The sequence below is a fragment of the Mesocricetus auratus genome, unplaced genomic scaffold (genome assembly GCF_017639785.1).
Source record: "Mesocricetus auratus isolate SY011 unplaced genomic scaffold, BCM_Maur_2.0 Super-Scaffold_100010, whole genome shotgun sequence".
Taxonomy (NCBI): Eukaryota; Metazoa; Chordata; class Mammalia; order Rodentia; family Cricetidae; genus Mesocricetus; species Mesocricetus auratus.
In genome coordinates, this window is record NW_024429194.1 from 74,880,560 (window position 1) to 74,900,113 (window position 19,554).

Below are 19,554 nucleotides of genomic sequence, written 5' to 3' on the forward strand. Positions count from 1 at the left end.
TCATGGGGAGTTTAACATCATGATTAATGTGAGTTTTGTTTAGTATGGTGAAATATAATCAGACAGCTGCCTGGACCATATACCAGAGCCCTGTAGATAGGGCAACTGTAATCATCTTTCAGTTACATCAGACTCCTGCATAGGGAGCGAGCACCCAAAGGCTTTGTAAAAGAAGTTAGTTAAAGTTAAAGAGAGGAAGAATTTTTATAGGATTGTCTAGAAAAGTTCCAAGGATACAACCTAGGTATTATGAATAATACCCTAAACCTGTGAGTTTGCTGACAGGGCAATCAGGGAACATTTGGTTGGGGCATAGAATGACACCTTAGGACTCTGAGAGGTGCTGTTCCAGAAAGAGATAGTGTTCTGTAGTTGATGGATGCAGCTTATGCAGCTTTTCGACTAGGCCTCAGTACTGAAGAAGATAGGCAGACATGTTTTTCTCAGTTGTGCACAGATAACATAGTTACTGATGTAAGCCATGGTCCTGTGTTGTATCTGGTGTGTGTGTGTGTGTGTGTGTGTGTGTGTGTGTGGTGTAGTAGGATCATTAGTGAGAAGTATTTGTTCAAATAACATTTCATACGGTTAAGTATATTTCCTGAGGACTGTCATACTTTGAATTGTTAGAGAAACACCAAACATTTTAATCTTGGTTATACTTTCCTGCTGGAAGTTTAAGATCATGCAGGTAGCCAAAATTAATTTCTGTTTATATGCTGCTAAGGCTAGTTGAGGGTTCGGTCCTCAGGCGTCACTTGGTCCACAAGGTATCTCTGTTGCTTCCAGCCTTCCTTTTATCAGTTGTCCATCTACATGAGGACAAGGCCAAACATGGCTTGTCCTGGCTGTGGCTTCCATTGGAAGCACCAAAGAAATCTATCCTGTGTGTTTAGTCTTCTTTTTGTAAAATGAATGCTAGGTTAATTCACTGAGTAGGGTTCTATGACCCCCTGAACAAGTGAACAGGTGACTCTCCACAGTTGCAGAACATTTCTAGAGATGGCCTGCTCTCCCTTGGGACCTCATTGACCTTGGAGATCAAACGTGAAAATAATCTCCCTTTCAATCCCTCTGACTGCATTACACTAGCCTCCAAGTGTAGTTATTAAACACCCAAAAGATCAGTGACCCGATCCTGTACTTTTCACTACTGTATAATATTTGAATAGCCAAATAGGTCTACATAAACTTTGATTCAACATATATTTTAGCCAGTTTTTGTTAATCAAAGACCTTAGAAACCTTAATGTCACTATTATTGCAAGGTACTATATAATGTTTTATAATGTATTATCTCTAAGTCTCATCCTTTGTGTACTTCAAATAACTTACTCAGGCCTTAATAACTTGCAAAAGCATTTCATTTTTTCCCACTCTGTAAATATCCATCCACCTTAATCTGCATACATAAATCCTTTACTGAAACAAATCCCATCTATATATCTTTTGATATTTTTCTTTCTCAATACCATGAGACATAACAGCATCAACAAATGAATTGACTATCTACTATGTGAGTTTTCTCCCTAGGGGAGAGGAAGCAATGTCTATCCCCTCTTCATGTGGTCCTAACGGCAAAGCAAAGTTCAATGCCATCAATGCTCACCCTACAGAACCAAGGAGTTTATTGTGCTTACTTAAGAGAAATTGGTAAGGGGTTATGGATGGGACTGTGTGTGTGGCCCAGAAGCAGCCACACTGAAAGCCTTTACTCAGTGTGTATGAGGAAATTTTATAGTCATATAGACTTTATGAATATATGCAGTTGGCTGGGGTGGTTAGTATACTTCAGAAAACCAAGATTTTGAATATCAGTGCTTGGTGCAGTTATGTTTATATAATTTTTCATTTGAAAATTAACAGAGAAACTTAACAGAGACTTTTAGTAAACATGTTGTTAGATTGGACCAATGAAGTAAGAGAAAAGCCCCCAAAAGTGCTGCTTCCAAGAATGTGACCCTTTCTGGGACATTTATTCTCTTCCCAGCCCCAGCTCCTCCTGTTTGTGCGCTGAGGCTTTTCTCGTATGTGATGTGTGCCTTAGATGAAGCCCAGGTGGAGAAGGGCTTCGGCTCTTTCTCTGCAACCTGGCCTGAGCCTGATCCCTTTGTTGTATGAAGCCAGGGGGAAAGGGCTTCCTTTCTTTCATTGTATCTTTATTCTGATTTTGCCGCAGTCTTCAGCCCAACTGTCCCGCCACAGCGTGTTCACAAGCCTGTCCTTACCAGCTACTGTGTAATGGGTATCTGTGTGATTATTAAACATTATCAACTAGCTTTGTTGATATGTCTTTGAATATACACACCTTAGGTGATTTGCTGTTAAGTTTTAATAAAGGCCAAGTTATGTCTTTCAGTTATACTTTTCTTAGCAACCTATGGTTTTCCTTCCTTTTCTTCCTTCTTTGCCTTTTTTTTTTTTTGGAGGGGGAAGGTTAGCTCCCCCTTGTGTAATCCAGACTGGCCTCAATTTCACAATCCTCCTGTCTCATCTCTCTCAGGTATGTGCTACCACCGTCGGTTTATGATTCTTTTCAAGGAATTCGTTATTAGATACTTTGATCTTAAAGGTCTCACTTAAACCCAGAAGATGTGTCTGAGCCTGGAGAGAGGGCTCGGTGGTCAAGAGCACTTGCCTCTCTTCCAAAGGAACCGAGGTTCATTCCCTGCACCCATGACTGCCTATTCCTCCAGCTGCCAGGGATCCCACACCCTGGTCCTCTCACCTCAAAATGAAAAGAGACAATGTGTCTGGAGCCAAAAAAGTGACTATGGCTTGGGAACGTAGATTTAGGTTACCCCAGATTCTATGTTCCAAAGTGGAAGATGTTTCTTGAAGTTTTTATAATAACAGAGAAAGTCATAAATGAAGACTTTAAAAGGAATGCATTGGTAGACCTGATGTTAATGTGAATGTTAAACAGTGCTTGCATATAATTCTGTAAATAAAGTTTATTTTTATTAATTGCATTGAATTGGACCTTCCACAATATGCTAAAACCCAGTGTTGCAAGTTGACTCATTGAACAGTAGTAAATTTAGTTTACAAAAAAATACGATAGTACTAAAAATAAAGTTTGAATATACAGTAAAAAGAAAATTTGTTGGCAGAAGCATCAGAGAGGCAGGATACAGGCAATTGGAAGACGTCCTTATTGCCAGTCTCAGACACTGTTGATGAAAGACTTAGTTTTGTGGTTGCTGGAAGGTAGAGGTCTCAGAAGTTACCACATTCCAAGTTAAACACATTTGCTTATACATACCAAAAGATTTACCTAATGTACACAAAGCTGTTAGACCCGGTTCAGTGGAGGCAAATACATATCTATTGAGAGGACTAAAGCTTGCAGAAGATAATTTTCCTCTGGACTGGCAACATCCTACCTATTATAGAGAGCCCACCTAGATGACTATTCGGAACATGATAGGCAATTGAAAGTCTTTATGCCAGTCATCTGGGACTACACTTAGATATTCAGGGACCCAAGTATAGCCTCAAACATTCAGAGAAAAGAATCTTTGAAGGCAACAAATGCCTGGTGTCTTACTTGGCAGCTACAGGGGGTCTTCAAAGAAGCAGTCAGTTTGACAGAAGCCAAGTTAGCTGGGGCATTTTGGCTTCAGTTCTTAGAATACAGTTGGGTAATTTCCTAGGGGATTCTCCGTTATGGAGATCAAATTCCAGCTAAGCCTTAAATGGCCTCAGCAAGAATGCAAGATGAGGAAGCTCTCCACTGTCTTGCCTTGTCTCACTTACCTCTCCACTATCAGTGAACTTTTCTGATCAGCCATGCAGGAGGTTCAGTTTGAGGGTGTAGCTTTTTTTTCTGGGAAACTTGTCCAGAGCACCCCCATGCATGTGTCACACAGCCACACACACATTTCCACAAACAAACACCTACACAATCACTCTCACATAAATACATAAACATAAATATACAAAATAGATCCCTATAAAATATATACCAGATCGTAGATAATCAAAACAAAGTGAATCAAAGCTATTAGGAGCAAAAGACTTGTTTTAAAGGTGGCCACTAGAGATTTTAGCAGAGAAGTTGGTAAGTGACTACCCAAGGGTTACCATAAAGGCATACCGTGAGTGTGCGTACCCAAGGGTTACTGTAAAGGCACTACCCTATGAGTGTGTGAGAAGTGAACCTGGAAAGTTGGAACACATGTCTTTTTAATCTGAGGGTAGCTAACATTTTAATTGTTTTATTCCAGGTGGTGAATCCCAAGAAGAAAGGAAAGAAGAAAAAATACACTAATTCAGGGACAGTAAGTCATATTCAATGGTATTTGTTATTGGTTAAAAACACGGATCCAAACGACCTTAACAATGTGGAACATACTGAGATCATCTTAGAAATTGATTTACTTCACTTAGCTTCTCAAAACAAAGGCATACACTGGAAGCATTATCTTCCTAGGGAGGATGTTCCTGGAGGATAGATGATGGAGGCAGTATATGGGCTCCCTGTTGGCTTCTATCAAGGGAGGCTGAGGTGCTCTTCTGACCTCTCTATTCAGCTGGAGTCAGTAGAGTGAATCCAGCAAAGGCTGAGCTCCGAATGACTGCATTCTCCAGTAACTCCTAAGTCTGACCCAGGAGCTCAGTGCTCTCACTGATTGAATCTCAAATATCAGCTGTGGGTGTGCTGGGGAGGTCAGGACTAGGGGGCGGGGCAGATGCAGTCAGAAAACAGAAAAACTCAAGAGCACCCTATTTTCAGATAAAAAAAAAAAACAACTAAGTATTTTTCCTAAAATTAACTTTCCTCAGAAGAAACAAAGCCCTGAATTTTCCTTTAATTGTATTAATCATATATTAAGCATTAATATGTTCAAATGCTAGATAGGTTTATAGAGCACAGTAGCAGAAATTGCCATTTCTTGCACAGCTCAGCTTGGTGAGTCTGTTGCTTTCCAGCTTTTCTTTTGTCCTAATATACAGTGGGAAACAGCATTGTGTCCCTGCAGGTGACTTCCATGCTGGTCTTCGCAGTCACAGAGGGAGAGGAACTAGATAATTAATGCCGCCTTTCATCCTATTCCTTCTGATAACCTCAATGTGTGTCCTAGCAGATTTTAATACATAATTATGTCTTTAGTTATTTTTAAAATGTTAAGGAATATTATATTTTCTTTAGTAGAAAATTGTCCATGTCTAATCCATGTTGGGGTTACAGTCAATACTGACAAGTAATTCATATTTTCTCTGTCTCTGTCTCTCTCTGTCTGTCTGTCTGTCTGTCTGTCTGTCTGTCTGTCTCCCTGCCTCCCTCTTCCTCTTTAGGTAACCTTACTGTCTTTTTTGGTGGAAACAGAAGTCTCCTTCCTGGACTATATTAAAGGAGGGTAAGTACAGCATTTCTTTGTGTATAGAGGCTTGACATGCCCACAGAAGCAACTGAGGACCGTCTTTGAGTGTCAGATATACATACATATGTATATATAATCTTTATGCATATATAATTTATTTAATGCTAGCCTGTGTACTGGGGCAGTACACTTATGCCACAGAGCTTACGTGGAGGAACTCAGAGAGCACCTTGCAAGAACTGGTTCTGTCCTTTCCCACTGTGGGCTGCAGGGATGGAATTTGAGTCCTTAGGCTTAGCAGCAGGCACATTTACCCACTAAGCCATAATAATGGTCTCCACTTTTGAATAATTTGATGGCAAATTTATTTCAGACCTTCTCAGAAAAAAACTAGCTGTACATGCCATTGCTTGTACATGCCATTGCTTAGATGGTTTCTAAATTAAATAAATAAATTATTTTTGAAAAAGGTTCAAAAAAGGGGACATTTTGTTGATATCATCTATGGCCAAAGAAAAAACATGTCAGTAGCCAGGAGACACCAGCAAGTTTGTCAGGGATTACTACAGTGTTAGTGCCTTATGTTTATGATGTATGTGACTTGGCATGTGGATCTTTATTTATTATGGGTAATAAATGTGCTAATTTTGGAAAATAGGATAAAAAAGAAAGAAGGGAATTTCACAATATAACCAACTCCTAAGAGAACACACCATCTGTGGATGACTGCTCCCTATTTTGGTTTCTCTATCCTGAGATGAAGGATGGCTAAGGCATTTTGCTGAGTAAAATACCTGAGAACACTGTGGTGCCATAGCCTCTGAAAGCTGATATTCAGAGACTAATACAAAATGCTTTAACAGAAGTTCTTGACATTGTAAAATGATGAAGTTGAAAATAATGTATTTTATTCACACTTTGAATATAAAAAATGAGGGTATGATATTAAACCAGGTGAACAGCATTTCTTACACTTCAACAAGAATGTCTTTAAGTTCACTTCATAGAGAAGATGTTTCAAGATCACGTGGAATATGTTCTTATCATTCATTATGTATTAATGATGTTGCTAAAAAGATGTACTGACTCATACTCTTAACATCTGTGTATGAATGTTTGCCAGACCCTAATCCTTACTGAATATTGTCCCTTTTTTTAGTTTTCCAAATTTACTGTCACTGTCTTTTCTAATTTACTTTTATTTTTAAAATTTATTCTTTGAGAATTCCATGCATATATATAATGAAACATCATATCTAATTTCAGTCTCCCCTGCCCTCCAAACTTCCCCTGGATCCCCCTCACAAAAGGTCCCCTCCCTACACCATGCTGTCACCTTTTTTAAAGGAAATTTAATAACCTCCGAAGTGCAATTAGTTCTGCGTGTGTGGGTCCATCCACTGAGGCAGTGCAACCTACTTGTAGACACACCCCCAAAGAAATGAACTTCCCCTTCCTCCAGCACCTATCAACTGTCATGTCTCTGAAGAAGTCTTTGCTGAGAAGCATTGAGAAAAGAAGGCTTGTAGGACCCTGTATCTCCTTCCCACTCTTCTTCTAGATCCATTGAAGGGTGGGAGATTTTCACTGAAGACAGCCTATAAGGGTATCTTGTAGCACAGACCTTACAGCAACACTTTGCTACCCTCCCCAGGACCTCTGGCCCTGGTCTGAAACTTCTTCGGCACATGTCAGAAGAGGTTCCTCTATAGTTAGCCCATGTAATCTGGTCCTTTTTTCTCAGGGTGACACTAAGAACAGCAAACCAACACTCTAGGTTGTGATGAGACTCTAAGCACAGTGAGATGACCGTTTGCTGAATTAAAAACTCCTGTATTCTTCTTTACTTTCTGTGCCTTAGACCATCACCAAAGCAATTAAAGTAGAAGAAACAAAGAAGGAGAAGATTAAAAAGAAGAGGTAGCAGGTTGCATGCAGGTTTCTAATTTAGTAAAAATTGGCCAAGGAGATCTAAGCATGCCTTTTAAAATCTCCAAGCAATATAAAAACCCAATCCTATACTGATCTATCTACTGATGCTTCATGAAATACACTTTATAATACAGCAAGGGCACAGAAAGTGAAATGTCAGAGACTGCACTCCTTACCAATATCACCCGTGAGTGAAGTAAGAGGAAAATACATTCATTTGGTGTTTCTCTAGTATTTCTGGAGTAAAATGAAATTCAGACTCTATGTTACTGTTGTTTGCATTAAAACTCCCAGAAAGTTTGTTTTATACATACTGGATATTGAAGTATGTTATTCTTAAAGGTAATAAAACTTAAAAAATTAAAGTATAAAGATTCTTCTGCCTCTCCCAGAAATCACTGCTGCTGGACTTTTATTCTAATGTTACTGGGAGGATGGCATAGTGAGATCAGAGGGAGCATAAACTGCTAATTTTCTCTCTGTCGTGACAGAAGGAGTGGGAGAGAGTGGCATTGGAAAGCTACTATGTGGATAAAGTCTGTGACAGAATTTGAATAATTCAGTTAAGAAAGGGTTTCTGGGGATTGCAGCAGTGCATAATTATGGTCACAAGTTTTAACTTAACTGTACGTTTCAAACAATAGACCTGTTTGTTTTCAATAAGTAGGAATAAAAATAATGATGCCTGCCTCAAAGTAACTGTGGGGTCAGATTTTGTGTAGTTTTGACCCTCAGTAAATAGTAACCACTGTTTCCTGAAGCCTTCGATGACTTTAAAATATCAATATACTTTATCACATTTGCTTTCCGTAATATGAGTGATGGTAATTTTCAGTTCTCAAAGACATGCAGAGAAAAGAGAAATAAATGAACCAAGCCAATGAACTTCATCCTTCAGTTAATTTCTTCTCAAAGGTAACCACTGATTTCAGACAGTATTGTTCACCCTACCCACATCTTGATTCTGGCCCTAAACCTTGTAAAGATTATAGATAAATCTGTCCCAGTTACAAGAAATAAAATTCTTTATGAGAGAAGAGAGAGGGAGAGACAAGGCTACCCATGTATCATCCGCTCATTTTAAAGGTCAATGTGAATGTTGTGATTTTGCTTGTCTAAAAGGCTAGTTGAGGATCAGAGAATTTACAAATCAGCCCCGTGATAATTTTCCTTAAAAATTCTTAAAGCTGTTTCAAAAATGCAAAATGTTCACCTTGGTTTTTATAAAACATATGGCATCACTTTGAATGCTGCCTCAGGGAGCATGCTTTGACAGAGCAGACAACACTATAAGGTTATTCTAATCTGATTTCTTCTTTGAATATGCATACCTAAGATTTTTTAAATCGGATTCCTTGTAGGGGTATCCAAGTGTTTTGCATTAATCAAATCAGTGGAAATCTAAACCCTGAAGCTCTGAATGGAGATAAATCCAATAAAAAACAGTTTTCCTCCTATAAACTAACAGGGACTGCTTGTATATCTCATCTAAGTCAATACTTGGGAAAGACACCTTTATACATATTAAAAATGCCTCAAAATTTGCTTTTGTAAAGGGAAAGGTTGGGAGAGGTTCAAGCAAAATGATATATGCATGAAAATCCCATATGGAAACACATTCCTTTGCATGCCAATATGAAATGGTAAAAGTAAAATAGTTGAAGTTAACAAAGTAAATAAGACATAGACTTGGAAATCAAGAGATGTCTAGACTCCTGGTTTTCAGTACCCTTCACCCTTAGCTTGTATTTCTGCAGATAGCACGTTCGGTGTGGTCTGTTTCACACTCAGGGAAATGGTGGAGATGTTTCATCCTAAGCAATGATGCTAATCGTGTTTGTGTTGGGCAGTTTCTCAATCATGGTGCATGGTAAGAGTGCAAACAGCTGAGCAAACTGAAGAGGAAGGAAGGGAGGGCAGATCCAGCAGAGGGCTCTCAAAGCACTGTAAACCATCTCCTGCTAATTGGGGGTCAATCATCTCTCTAAAGGGGAATTCTCTTTGAAGTGTGCGAGCTTCTGTAGAGGGGGTTGTAATGATCTATTTGAAAGAACAGCTGTGGAAAGCGTGCTTCTATCTGGAAAGACTTTCACTCGAGAGCAATTAGAAGTTGGGGAGGGAAAACTGAGAGGAAACAAGGGCTAATCAAGGGCAGGTGGCAGGAGCCGCGGAAAGTGTGTCCTTACTAGTGCTTATGCTGATGCCACCATGCGGACTGTGTTGGGAAGTCACAGGATGTCCTGCTTTGAAGCTCTCCACAGCAGTTCATCCCTGGCTGAACACAGTGGTTGTCATTCATTGCTTGACCCTGAACACTAGTCAATTAAGTATGGAGAGGATTAAATGAAAGCAAATCCTAAGGCAGAATAAAGAGAGCTGTGTCTCCTGAGAGGAAAGGACTAACATGAACTTGGAGGAGCCAGGCTACTCAGAAGTTCACTCTGCAGCTTGTAGATCTGTTTGTCGTACGCAGATGCTCAGTATTCCGTTTTCCCTAAAGTAGTGGTTCTCAATACCCCTAGTGCTTCAACCCTTTAATACAGGTCCTCATGTTGTGCTGACCTCCAACCATAAAATGGCTTCATTTCCACCTCATAACTGTAATTTTGCTACTGTTATGAACCATAATGTAAATATCTGATACACAGGATAGCTGATATTTGATCCACAGGTTGAGAACCACTGCTTTTAAGAGACTGGTACCTATTTATTACATGAGGAAATTGTTTCGTGCAGAGTTAGTAGTTTGGGCAAGGATTTATACTCACAACCCCCTACTTTGCTATGATTCTGAGATTTGCTATAATTCAGGTTCTGTTCAGTGATACATAGCTCAATGTTTTTATACTAAGCAAAATTTTCTCTCCATTACCCATTTCATCTTTAGTGGGATTTTTTTTTTGGCAGTGCTTGTGTTTTGGACCAGGGGTTCATTTTTATTTGTTTGTTTTGATATTACTTGTGGGATTTCTTTTTTAGCTATCACTTAAAAGTAAGATGAAGTAATGTCTGTGAAATTTTGCTAGTTTTCATAACACTGAAATCCGTGACATAGCCCTGACACTTACGGCTCATGAAAGAGGGACTAGAACGACAACGTAAGAGCCAGAGGCCCAGGAGGTCTGACAGGATATCCTAACAATATGGCTTCTTAAGCAAGACCTGAGTAATGGTGGTATCAGTAGAAACTCTAAGACAGGAGTGGGAAATCGCATGTTCCCTAGACAGAGAGCTACAAGTATCTGATGACTGCTGAGAGAGGGGGAAGTAACCTCTCCCAGGTATGAGTCTGCTAATTGCTTATTCAATACAAAGTAGCCAGCCCTGAAATCATAAACTCTCAGCCCACACTACAGGGAATTGACAGGTTGTATTTAGATATTTATGCACATATACATGTAACAACAATAATAAAAAATGAGTCTATCCACTTGAGAGGGAATGAGAGGGAACATGGGAGGGGTTGATAGGGGGACAGGAAAGGGGGAAGTTGATGTAATTATATTTTAATTAAAACTAATTTTAATTAAAAACATGAGCTCAATCCACAAAGTCCAGAAAAAGCAGAACAGCTGTTAATTTATGAAACTGCAACTTTGTGGGCAGAGAATGACATCATCCCTCACGGGCAGTTCCTTTTCTATTTGAGAGAGGCAGCACCTACGAGTGTTACAGACCATTTTTTGGTGCTATCTTGGGTTGAGCAGACTCAGACCCTACTAGCAGAAGTAAAGGAAAGGAAATCTAGCTTGGGAGGTCAAATTTTGAGGAGCAACCTCTAAATCTCTGGTAGAACCAGAAACTTGGTCAGCACAAACACTCTGGTGTTCACAGATTCAGATCCTGAAAACCAGCATCAGTGGCCACGTTAGTAAAGAATAAAATACTAGTATGTTCCTTTAAAGGTGGGTGCAATAAAGGTCCTGTGCTCTTCTGAGGAGGATGTCCTGGAGTAGAGTGGTCTTCCCCAGGAACATTTGAATCTGCAGTCGTACCCACACCTGTTCTCTCCTGGGCGATCATGGCTAGCACATGGGAAGCAGGAGTTCTCAGTCTTAAGTGTGTTAGTGAGTGTTTTGCCTACATGTACGTCTGTGCCTCACTTGTATTCCTGGTGCCCACAGAAGACATGGAATACCCGAAACTGGAGCTGTAATTGTAAGCTGTCACGTGGGTGCTGGAAACAGGATCTGGGTCCTCTGGAAGAGCAGTTAGTGGTCCTAATCACTATGCATCTCTCCAGCTCCCAAAGGAAATGGGGAATTTCAAAGATGAAGCACTGTTTGATTCCAATAGTTTTCTGTTTGTAGGTTAGTAGCTGATTAGGTATTTAAAGGAAAAGAAAAAGCTGAGACAGAAAAGGCTTCAGGGTTTAGCTCATATTGAAATGGGATCAAGGAGGAAAGTTTGAGTACCAGTGCTTACAGCAGTAATTCGAGGATCAGAGCCAAGTAGCAGAACCAAAGTGTAAACTAGATTGCATATTAGTAAACAAGGGCAGAAGCGTGGTCCCAATAACTCCGTACCTAGGGAGGGCTGCTGGAGGTGGGTGGGTCTGGATCCCAATAGCAAAAGGATGTAAATCTGGGTTTCTCAAAATTTAATTTATACAGGGATGGAGGACTCCACCTTCAGGGTTTATAATGTTTAGTTTGCGCAACTGGACAGGATTTGAATAAATGGAAACAGTCCTTTATATGCCCATGTTCACTCATGATGGCTAGCCCATAGTAACAGCTATAAATATCTGAGAGGCTGTGTCATATGACCTGCTCTCTTTTGATTGCTGTGTCGATAACCTCTGCCCATTGTGCCGGAGGATTTTTCTGGCATTCACAGCTTCAGGAAGACAGTGAAATAAAATAGGAACACTTGTTAAGTGTATGCCTTCACAGAGCTACAGTGTGTGAGATGTCAATACTAGTGGCCACACTTCGCCCAGCAAACTTGCTTTCTACTCCAGAACACCAAGTAACTGTTTCTTGAAATCCTGCCTTCTCTTGTCTGTTTCTTAAACAAAACTTCTAAGTGCAGTATTTCAAGGGTTCATACCTATTCTTGTAGGGATATCCCATCAGGAGTCATCTTGTGTGGATTCATGTTTCAGCCCTTGTCTCTGACATTGAGCTCCAAGCACTGATAAAGAATAGAGACTCTTTAGTGCACTGACTGATGGCATTACTTGGTGGGAAAAAAATCATTAATCCAAGTCTTCAAGAAATCTACTTTACAACCTAATTTCCACCATCTTTCTTTAGGAAATGGATTCATTAATGTTTTGTAAACGTGTAGAATGTGACTATTGGCATGCTAAGCATACATCACACTATGCGTAGATGCACTTGGCACACAGAAGTGGGAATGAATTCACGGATGAAAATGCTGGACTGTTTTGTTGTTGTTGTTGAATCTAGTAAACCACCATTGGAAGGATAACCATGGTGAGTTCACAGCTGGTATTTCCTTTGCTTCCAAGTCTTTCCCTCACTTCGCACAGTTCTTGGCAATTGAAAGATGATTGTTGAGCTTCAGTTTTTGTGGCTGCTGTTTTGTTTTGTTTTGTTTTAAGATAATAGTAGGCATCATTATCAACAGATGCCTATATGGTATGGCATAACGTTTCCCTTCTGATCTGAACACACTGTGAGGCGGAGCAAACAATGGAAGGGAGTCCTTGGACAGCAGGAGTTAATCAAATCCTATCATCAATCAGCTAATACACATCAAGGGTTCCTTTTAGTCCTTGAATGTCTCTGTTACTCCAGTAATAATCTTGGACTAAATGACTGCTCTGTAAGATTTCAGCCCCTGGCCCTCTCCTCTCTCATCCCTCTTCCCTGTGTATCTGTCTCTGTCTCTGCCCCCTTTCTCTCTAAGTAACTCTCCATGTGTCTTTTTCCTCTGTCTTCCTCCTTTCTTCCTCTCTTCCTTTTTTCTTCTTTTTGCTTTCTAATCTTTTTAATGCTTTTTGCATAATCTGTTCTGCTTTGGGGTAAGTTACTTTAGTTCTAAATATTTCTTCTTTCTATTTTTGTTCTGTGCCACGTAGTTCTGTAGCTAGTGGTCACAGCTTTCCTCTCTAGCTTCAATATATGCAACTGCTTTGGGAGGACCTTGGTTGTTGTGACAGTTGCAGGTTTTGTTCTGAGAATAACAGTTTAAGAGGCTGTGACATGATGTGTTGAGTATTACCATGAAGAAAAAATGAGAAACAACAATAGAATTACATTATTCATGAATGTGGAAGCACAGTAAGGTTCCAATGTACAGAGAGAGCTGGAGGGCTGGTGAGCTATCTTATGGGTAAAGTATTTGCTGCAGAAGCATGTGAACTTGGGTTCACATCCTCAGCACCCCCATAAAAAAGCACGTGTGGCAGCATACTCCTGCAGCTCCAACTCTTGGGGATGGATGCAGGTGGATGCTAGGGGCTTTCTGGCTTCTGGTGAGCTGCAAGTTCAGTGAGAGAATTTATCTCAGAAAATAAAGTGGGGGCAATGAATGAACCCAGCTAATGTCAATCATACAAAAAAAGAGTGGGCACACACACACACACACACACACGCATGCACACACACGCACGGGGTGGGGGAGGGAGGGAGAGAGAGAGAGATCGAGAGAGAGAGAGAGATCAGCATAAGGTGTCTGTTCCTACAATCTAGGGAGGCTTAATCCTAAATGTTGACTTACAATTTGTTATTAAAATATGCAAAAATGGTGTGTTCTCAAAGCACTGGGGTACTTTTACACTTAACCAGTTTCCATGGGAATAACAGACAAGCAGTCACTTCTGAGATTAGTATTGATAGCATACCATGTAGAAAGCAAATTTACATTAAACCCATGATAGTTTCCTAGTATCTTTATTATTAAGGACATCTGTCCTCGGAAAGGTGTTAATTTACATTCTAATGTTGGCATTTGTTGTTGGTGTAGAAATGACTGAGTTTTGTGAGCATCCATTTCCTTAAATATATATTTTTTATAAAGGACTGTGTCCTTATCAATTTACTGTTAGATTAAGAGATATAACCTACATAACTCTGCATCACAATATGTATATTTAATATGCATGCTGTTTATATGTATATATTTTATATATTTCTGTTGTCTCTGTTATTGTGCTATTACTGTGAGCCTGCCCTCTAAGGATATTGAAATTTGGCCAAGGTCACAAGTGACTTGCCGAGAACACTGGTCCAGTTCTTTCAGACTCAGCCCTACTCTGTTTCTGTGTCACCTTGTCACCCTGAATTTGCCATGACACATCAGTGGGTTGGGGTATAGTTCCTTTTCAGCCCTCAAACGAAGTTAGTTATCGAGGTTATTCTCCCAAATATCTCACTGTGTTACTTCTCTAAAAGTTGTACTCATTTGGATTTGTGCTGATCAGAATGGAGAACCCTGGCAGCCTGGATTCTTAGACTCTAAACCTGATTTCTACTCGGAGTAAAACATTACTAAGTGGCTATAAAATGAGTCTACGTTGACTTGTTATATATAAATATGACAAGTTGGTCGTTCCCTCGGGAGGGCTGTGCACTTGAGTTAGTCTCAGAATTGAATGCAGGATTTTTAGGCTGAATCTGAAAAGGGAAAGGAATGCTTGATAGTGGAATATGATGGGGCTTGATGATTTAGTTCTAGAGTCAGAGACCTGTCATGTCTAAGTCCCTTCTGGGTCAGTATGGACATCAAGGTAGGCATCATTGTCATCATTGGTATCTGACAGTTCCAGACTTTGAATGGCTCAGTTTTTCAGGGGAATTGGTTCTTACAAAAAATAGTTCAAGTCTTTAAAATATGCTAAGTGTGTTCCTATTTTCTTTTAATGAAGTGCTATTTAAATAGTACAAGAAAGGGAGATTCACAGATAGGGTTACACTGTCATTGTAATAATGGCATTGCTACTTACTATGGCTTTTGTCTTTGGCAAGAAAGGAATGATATCATAAATATAAATAGTCATGAGTGTACCCAAAAGTGAAATGCCACTCATTTAGTTTGTAATAGAACAAAAGAATTAAAGGAGGAACAAGAAATAAAGAAAAAAGAAAGAGAAAAAGAAAGAGAAAGAAGAAGGAAGAGAGAAAAGGAAGGAGGGAGGGAGGGAGGGAGGTGAAGGAAACAGGTAACTCTCTTAAAAGAAAAACAAACTGTAATGTATTGACTAGATGCTGGGAATTAAAATATATACACATTTTATCACTATATTTATCAGTAACTGATAAATAGGTAAAGGTTGCCATGCCAACTTGATGCAGACTGTCCTTGAGCTATTTCAGTTTTCAGAAACGTAGAGGAGGGTCCTATCTTCAGGGCTTTTGACAGTTAGATTAAGGACTGACATTGTAGAGATGTGTGACAGTTTTACCAATGGTTTCAAAAGCAGCAATTAACTATGAGGGCTGAACTTAAATCTCACAGTTGCTATGTAGAGTCTTCACTCAGTGACTCGAATGGTTACCAAGCACAAAACCAAGCTAATATTTGTTCAAGCAACTTTTTGTTTTACAGTATTATGACAACAAAGACATTCTTAACACACCCTTACCTAGTTACTCTGCTTATTTCATGTTGTCTCATATATGTTAAATTTGTTCAAATTCAACACTTAAGAAAATTTGTAACACTGAAATTGTGACAATAACCTCATGGGTGCAATTGCTTTCTTGGTGATTCTATATTTGCTTCTATTCTAGAACTCAGATCAACTTCACAGTGGCTATTGACTTCACAGCATCAAATGGTGAGTGCTACCACTGTTCCCCATTGAGAACTGTTGACACTTAAATGATAAATTTTTGTTTTCATCAAAAATCCTAAAATTTTGTCTTTATTTATATGTATACACCAGTTTACATATACAAAATGCAGAGGAAATATAACAAAAATATGCAACAGATTAACTATGCGTTGAACCATTTTATTATTTTACATTTTGTTCCGAAGAATACCAATTTTAGATGTAATTAAGTCCACTGTGTGTCTAAGTCATTTCTGAAGCATGTCTAATTGTAGACCCCAGTCTGAAGCACCTCTGCATGTACTTACTCATGAAAATGGGTTCAATCATAATTATACTAAAATATTAACATTTTGAGTTCTAATTCATTAAATAGGATTGATATATGATATTTTGTATGAGCATTAATCATTCATGTACAAATATTTTAAGGAGGAAAAGTAATGGAAGTTTTATTTTAACCAAGATTATTTGGAATGGAATGACTGTTTCAATAAGCTATAATATATCCTAAGAACATGAGTCTCATTTTATCTTTTTCGAGTTTTATTTTATTACTATTTGTGTGTGTGCATGTATAGTACGAGTAGGCATGTGTCACAGCCTGTGTATGGAAATCAGTTGACAACTTTCAGAGGTCAGTTCTGTCATTCTGCTGTGGGTTCTGGGCTTAGGCCCCAAGCACTGCTAACCACTGAGTCATCTTGAAAGCCTTTGATATTTACTTTAGGCAAAAGTTGCCATGAGTTTATATTTACCTACAGGTAATTCCCAAACTACAGTAGTTTACTGAGAAAATCCAACTCTACAAGGCAAAAAGGCAATACAGCTTCATTAGAAGCTGTGTTCAGAAATTTTCATTTCTTCTTCCTCCTAAACTCATGGTACTGTGAGATATTCTCTGCCGACATCAAACAGCTACAGCTGCAACAAGCCACAGCCCCTAAGTTACACAATAACAGGGAAAACTGAGGCTTCCCCATGGGACCTGGGGTTGCTGAGATACTTTACAGGGTTAGGAGTGTTGAGTGCACTTTTGAATGACAGTATCAGTATCTTCAGCCTCCACTGTATCTATGAGGATGATGCCTGTTTTAGGGTTACGGTTGCTGTGACGAAATATTGTGACCTAAGCAAACTGGGGAGGGAAGGGTTTATTCAGCTTGCACTTCCACATCACCGTTCATCATTGGAGGAAGTCAGGACAGGAACTCAAACAGGGCAGGAACCTGGAGGCAGGAGCTTATGCAGAGGGCATGGAGGAGTGCTGCTTACTGGCTTTCGTATAGAACTCACAATTGCCTGGGGCCTCCCATATCAGTCACTAATTAAGAAAATTCCCTTATAGGCTTGCCTAGAGCCTGATCTTATGGGAGCATTTTCTTGAATGTGGTTCCCTGTTTGCAGAGGACTCTAGCTTGTATCAACATGTCATGAAACAAGTCAGCACAGTGCCCAGTGCATGTTGAGGAGCCCCTGCAGATTTTTCCTAATTATTCATTGTGTGCACAGCTCTTGTACTATCTCTTTACATTTCTCTTACACTGACCCACTTTTCACAAATCACCATCCAAAAAGCAGTTAAATCCAACTTTCTCCTTGCACAATTGAGCAAACCTAGTTCTACAAAACATTTTACTAGTAAGACATGTTGAAGAGCTAGAACTACAGTTAATTAGGCCAAATTCTACCAGCTCACTTTTTTTCTGTATGTAAAAGTTTTTTTGTTAACATTATGTCTTCAGATAGTAATCTTGATTTGTGTCTATCAAAAATGGCCCATAATAAGTAACTCAGCTTACATCCAACTGGTTGAAAGAACTATTAGTTGTTTTATTGGTGAGTATTAGGCCAACTAAGAAAATCAATTGTCTATTCAGTGGAAAGACACAGTAAGTAAAACTCATTTAAGATACTGACAACCTGAACAATGTGTAACAAGAAACTGAATTAGCAATGAGAAAACTATCTTCAAAGTTCCAGGAGGCTTCATTGATGAAGTCTACCAACTGTTTTAATTGCCAGTCTTTCACAAGCTGTTCCAAAAACCAACAATAAAAGGGCATCTCCTGGTTCTTTCTGTGAGGCCATTAATACTTTGATGCAAAGATAAAGCCAAGACATCACAAGAAAAAACTTGAAAATCACCTTTCATGTACACGTGTATATAAAAACACTCTGTAAAATAGCCAAAACCAATCGAGTATAATGGCATATCACCTGCTCATTCATTTTCTAATTTTTTGCTATTCATAGGGCTACTTTATATTACTTGATTTTGAATATTAAGATTTTGAAAATGAATACTATCCTAATGATGCTAAGAAATCATTTGGCAAAATTCTACATGTGTTTGTGTCATACACTTTCAAACCTTGTAAAGGGAAAGTATAAAAAATGTACTCAACATTGTGCTTAGGAATGAGAAGTTGGATGTTACAGAAAATAATTAAATATCGATACCATAAATAATTAAAGCAAAATGAAACTACTTTTGAAGATATCCTGTAATATGCAAAACCCTGAGAAATCCACTAAAACTGTGTTACAATTAATCATGGGTTGAGCAAGGCTACAAGAAAGAATATAAATATGTATCTCAACTCTTTTCTGTACCTTTGCAAAGAAAAAATATTCACAATGAAAATCAGAAGATAATTATACCTACAGTAATATTTTTTAAAAATGAAACTATTAGGAATGCATTTAACATGAAACATAAATTTTATAAACCGGAGGCTATATTCTGATAAGAATGTCAAGAGAAAATATTTAATAAACCATTTTCCTCCAAGTAATTGACAGAGTTGACACCATATCAAAATCTAAAAGGTTTTATTTTAGAAAAGAGAAAATTCATTTCTAAATTTATGTGGTATTGCAAAGGATTAAGAAAAGCCAAAGCAGCCGGGTGGTGGTGGTGCACGCCTTTAATCCCAGCACTCGGGAGGCAGAGGCAGGCGGATCTCTGTGAGTTCGAGGCTAGGCTGGACCGACAGCCTCCAAAATAATACAGAGAAACCCTGTCTCATAAAACCAAAAAAAAAAAAAAGAATAAGAAAAAAAAGAAAATCCAAAGCAAATGAGAAAGAAAGATACCGAAAACAATTTGATGGAAAAAATGGTATTTTTAGCAAGAGTGCTGGGTGAAGTAGTTGGCCACATGCAAAAGGATAAAATTAAGACTCTTGTCTCAGGTCATGTACGAAATTTCACAGAGGCATAAATGTTTCAAAGTGTTAAACTGTAAAATGATCAGGAAAAAAATAGAAATAACTGATGGCTGTGGATGAGGCACTGAACTCCAAGGGCCATGGGCAACGAAAAGAAAATAAAGTGAATGCTATCAAAAGTACATTTCATGTTTCAAATTACAGTATCAAAACAGAATACAAGCCCTAAATGTAGCAAATATGTCCAAAGCCTACAGGCTATAAGAGACTAGTATACACAAAGAACTTTAACAGCTCAATGAAAAAAAATTCAAAATTTAAAAATAGGCAAATGGATACTGCAAGGTGACTCAGCAGATAAAGCTTACTCCCAAGG

General features: G+C 38.8%; 1 protein-coding gene across 1 annotated transcript in view; it reads left to right on the forward strand.

Moving 5' to 3' along the window:
* Nucleotides 1-19,554, forward strand: part of Cpne8 (copine 8) — a 190,495-nt gene that overhangs the window by 140,111 nt on the left and 30,830 nt on the right. Inside the window, exons 12-14 of the mRNA XM_040753968.1 lie at nt 4,230-4,283; nt 5,302-5,363; nt 15,962-16,008. Coding sequence (XP_040609902.1) covers nt 4,230-4,283; nt 5,302-5,363; nt 15,962-16,008 — 163 coding nt within the window. The remainder of the gene's footprint in view (nt 1-4,229; nt 4,284-5,301; nt 5,364-15,961; nt 16,009-19,554) is intronic.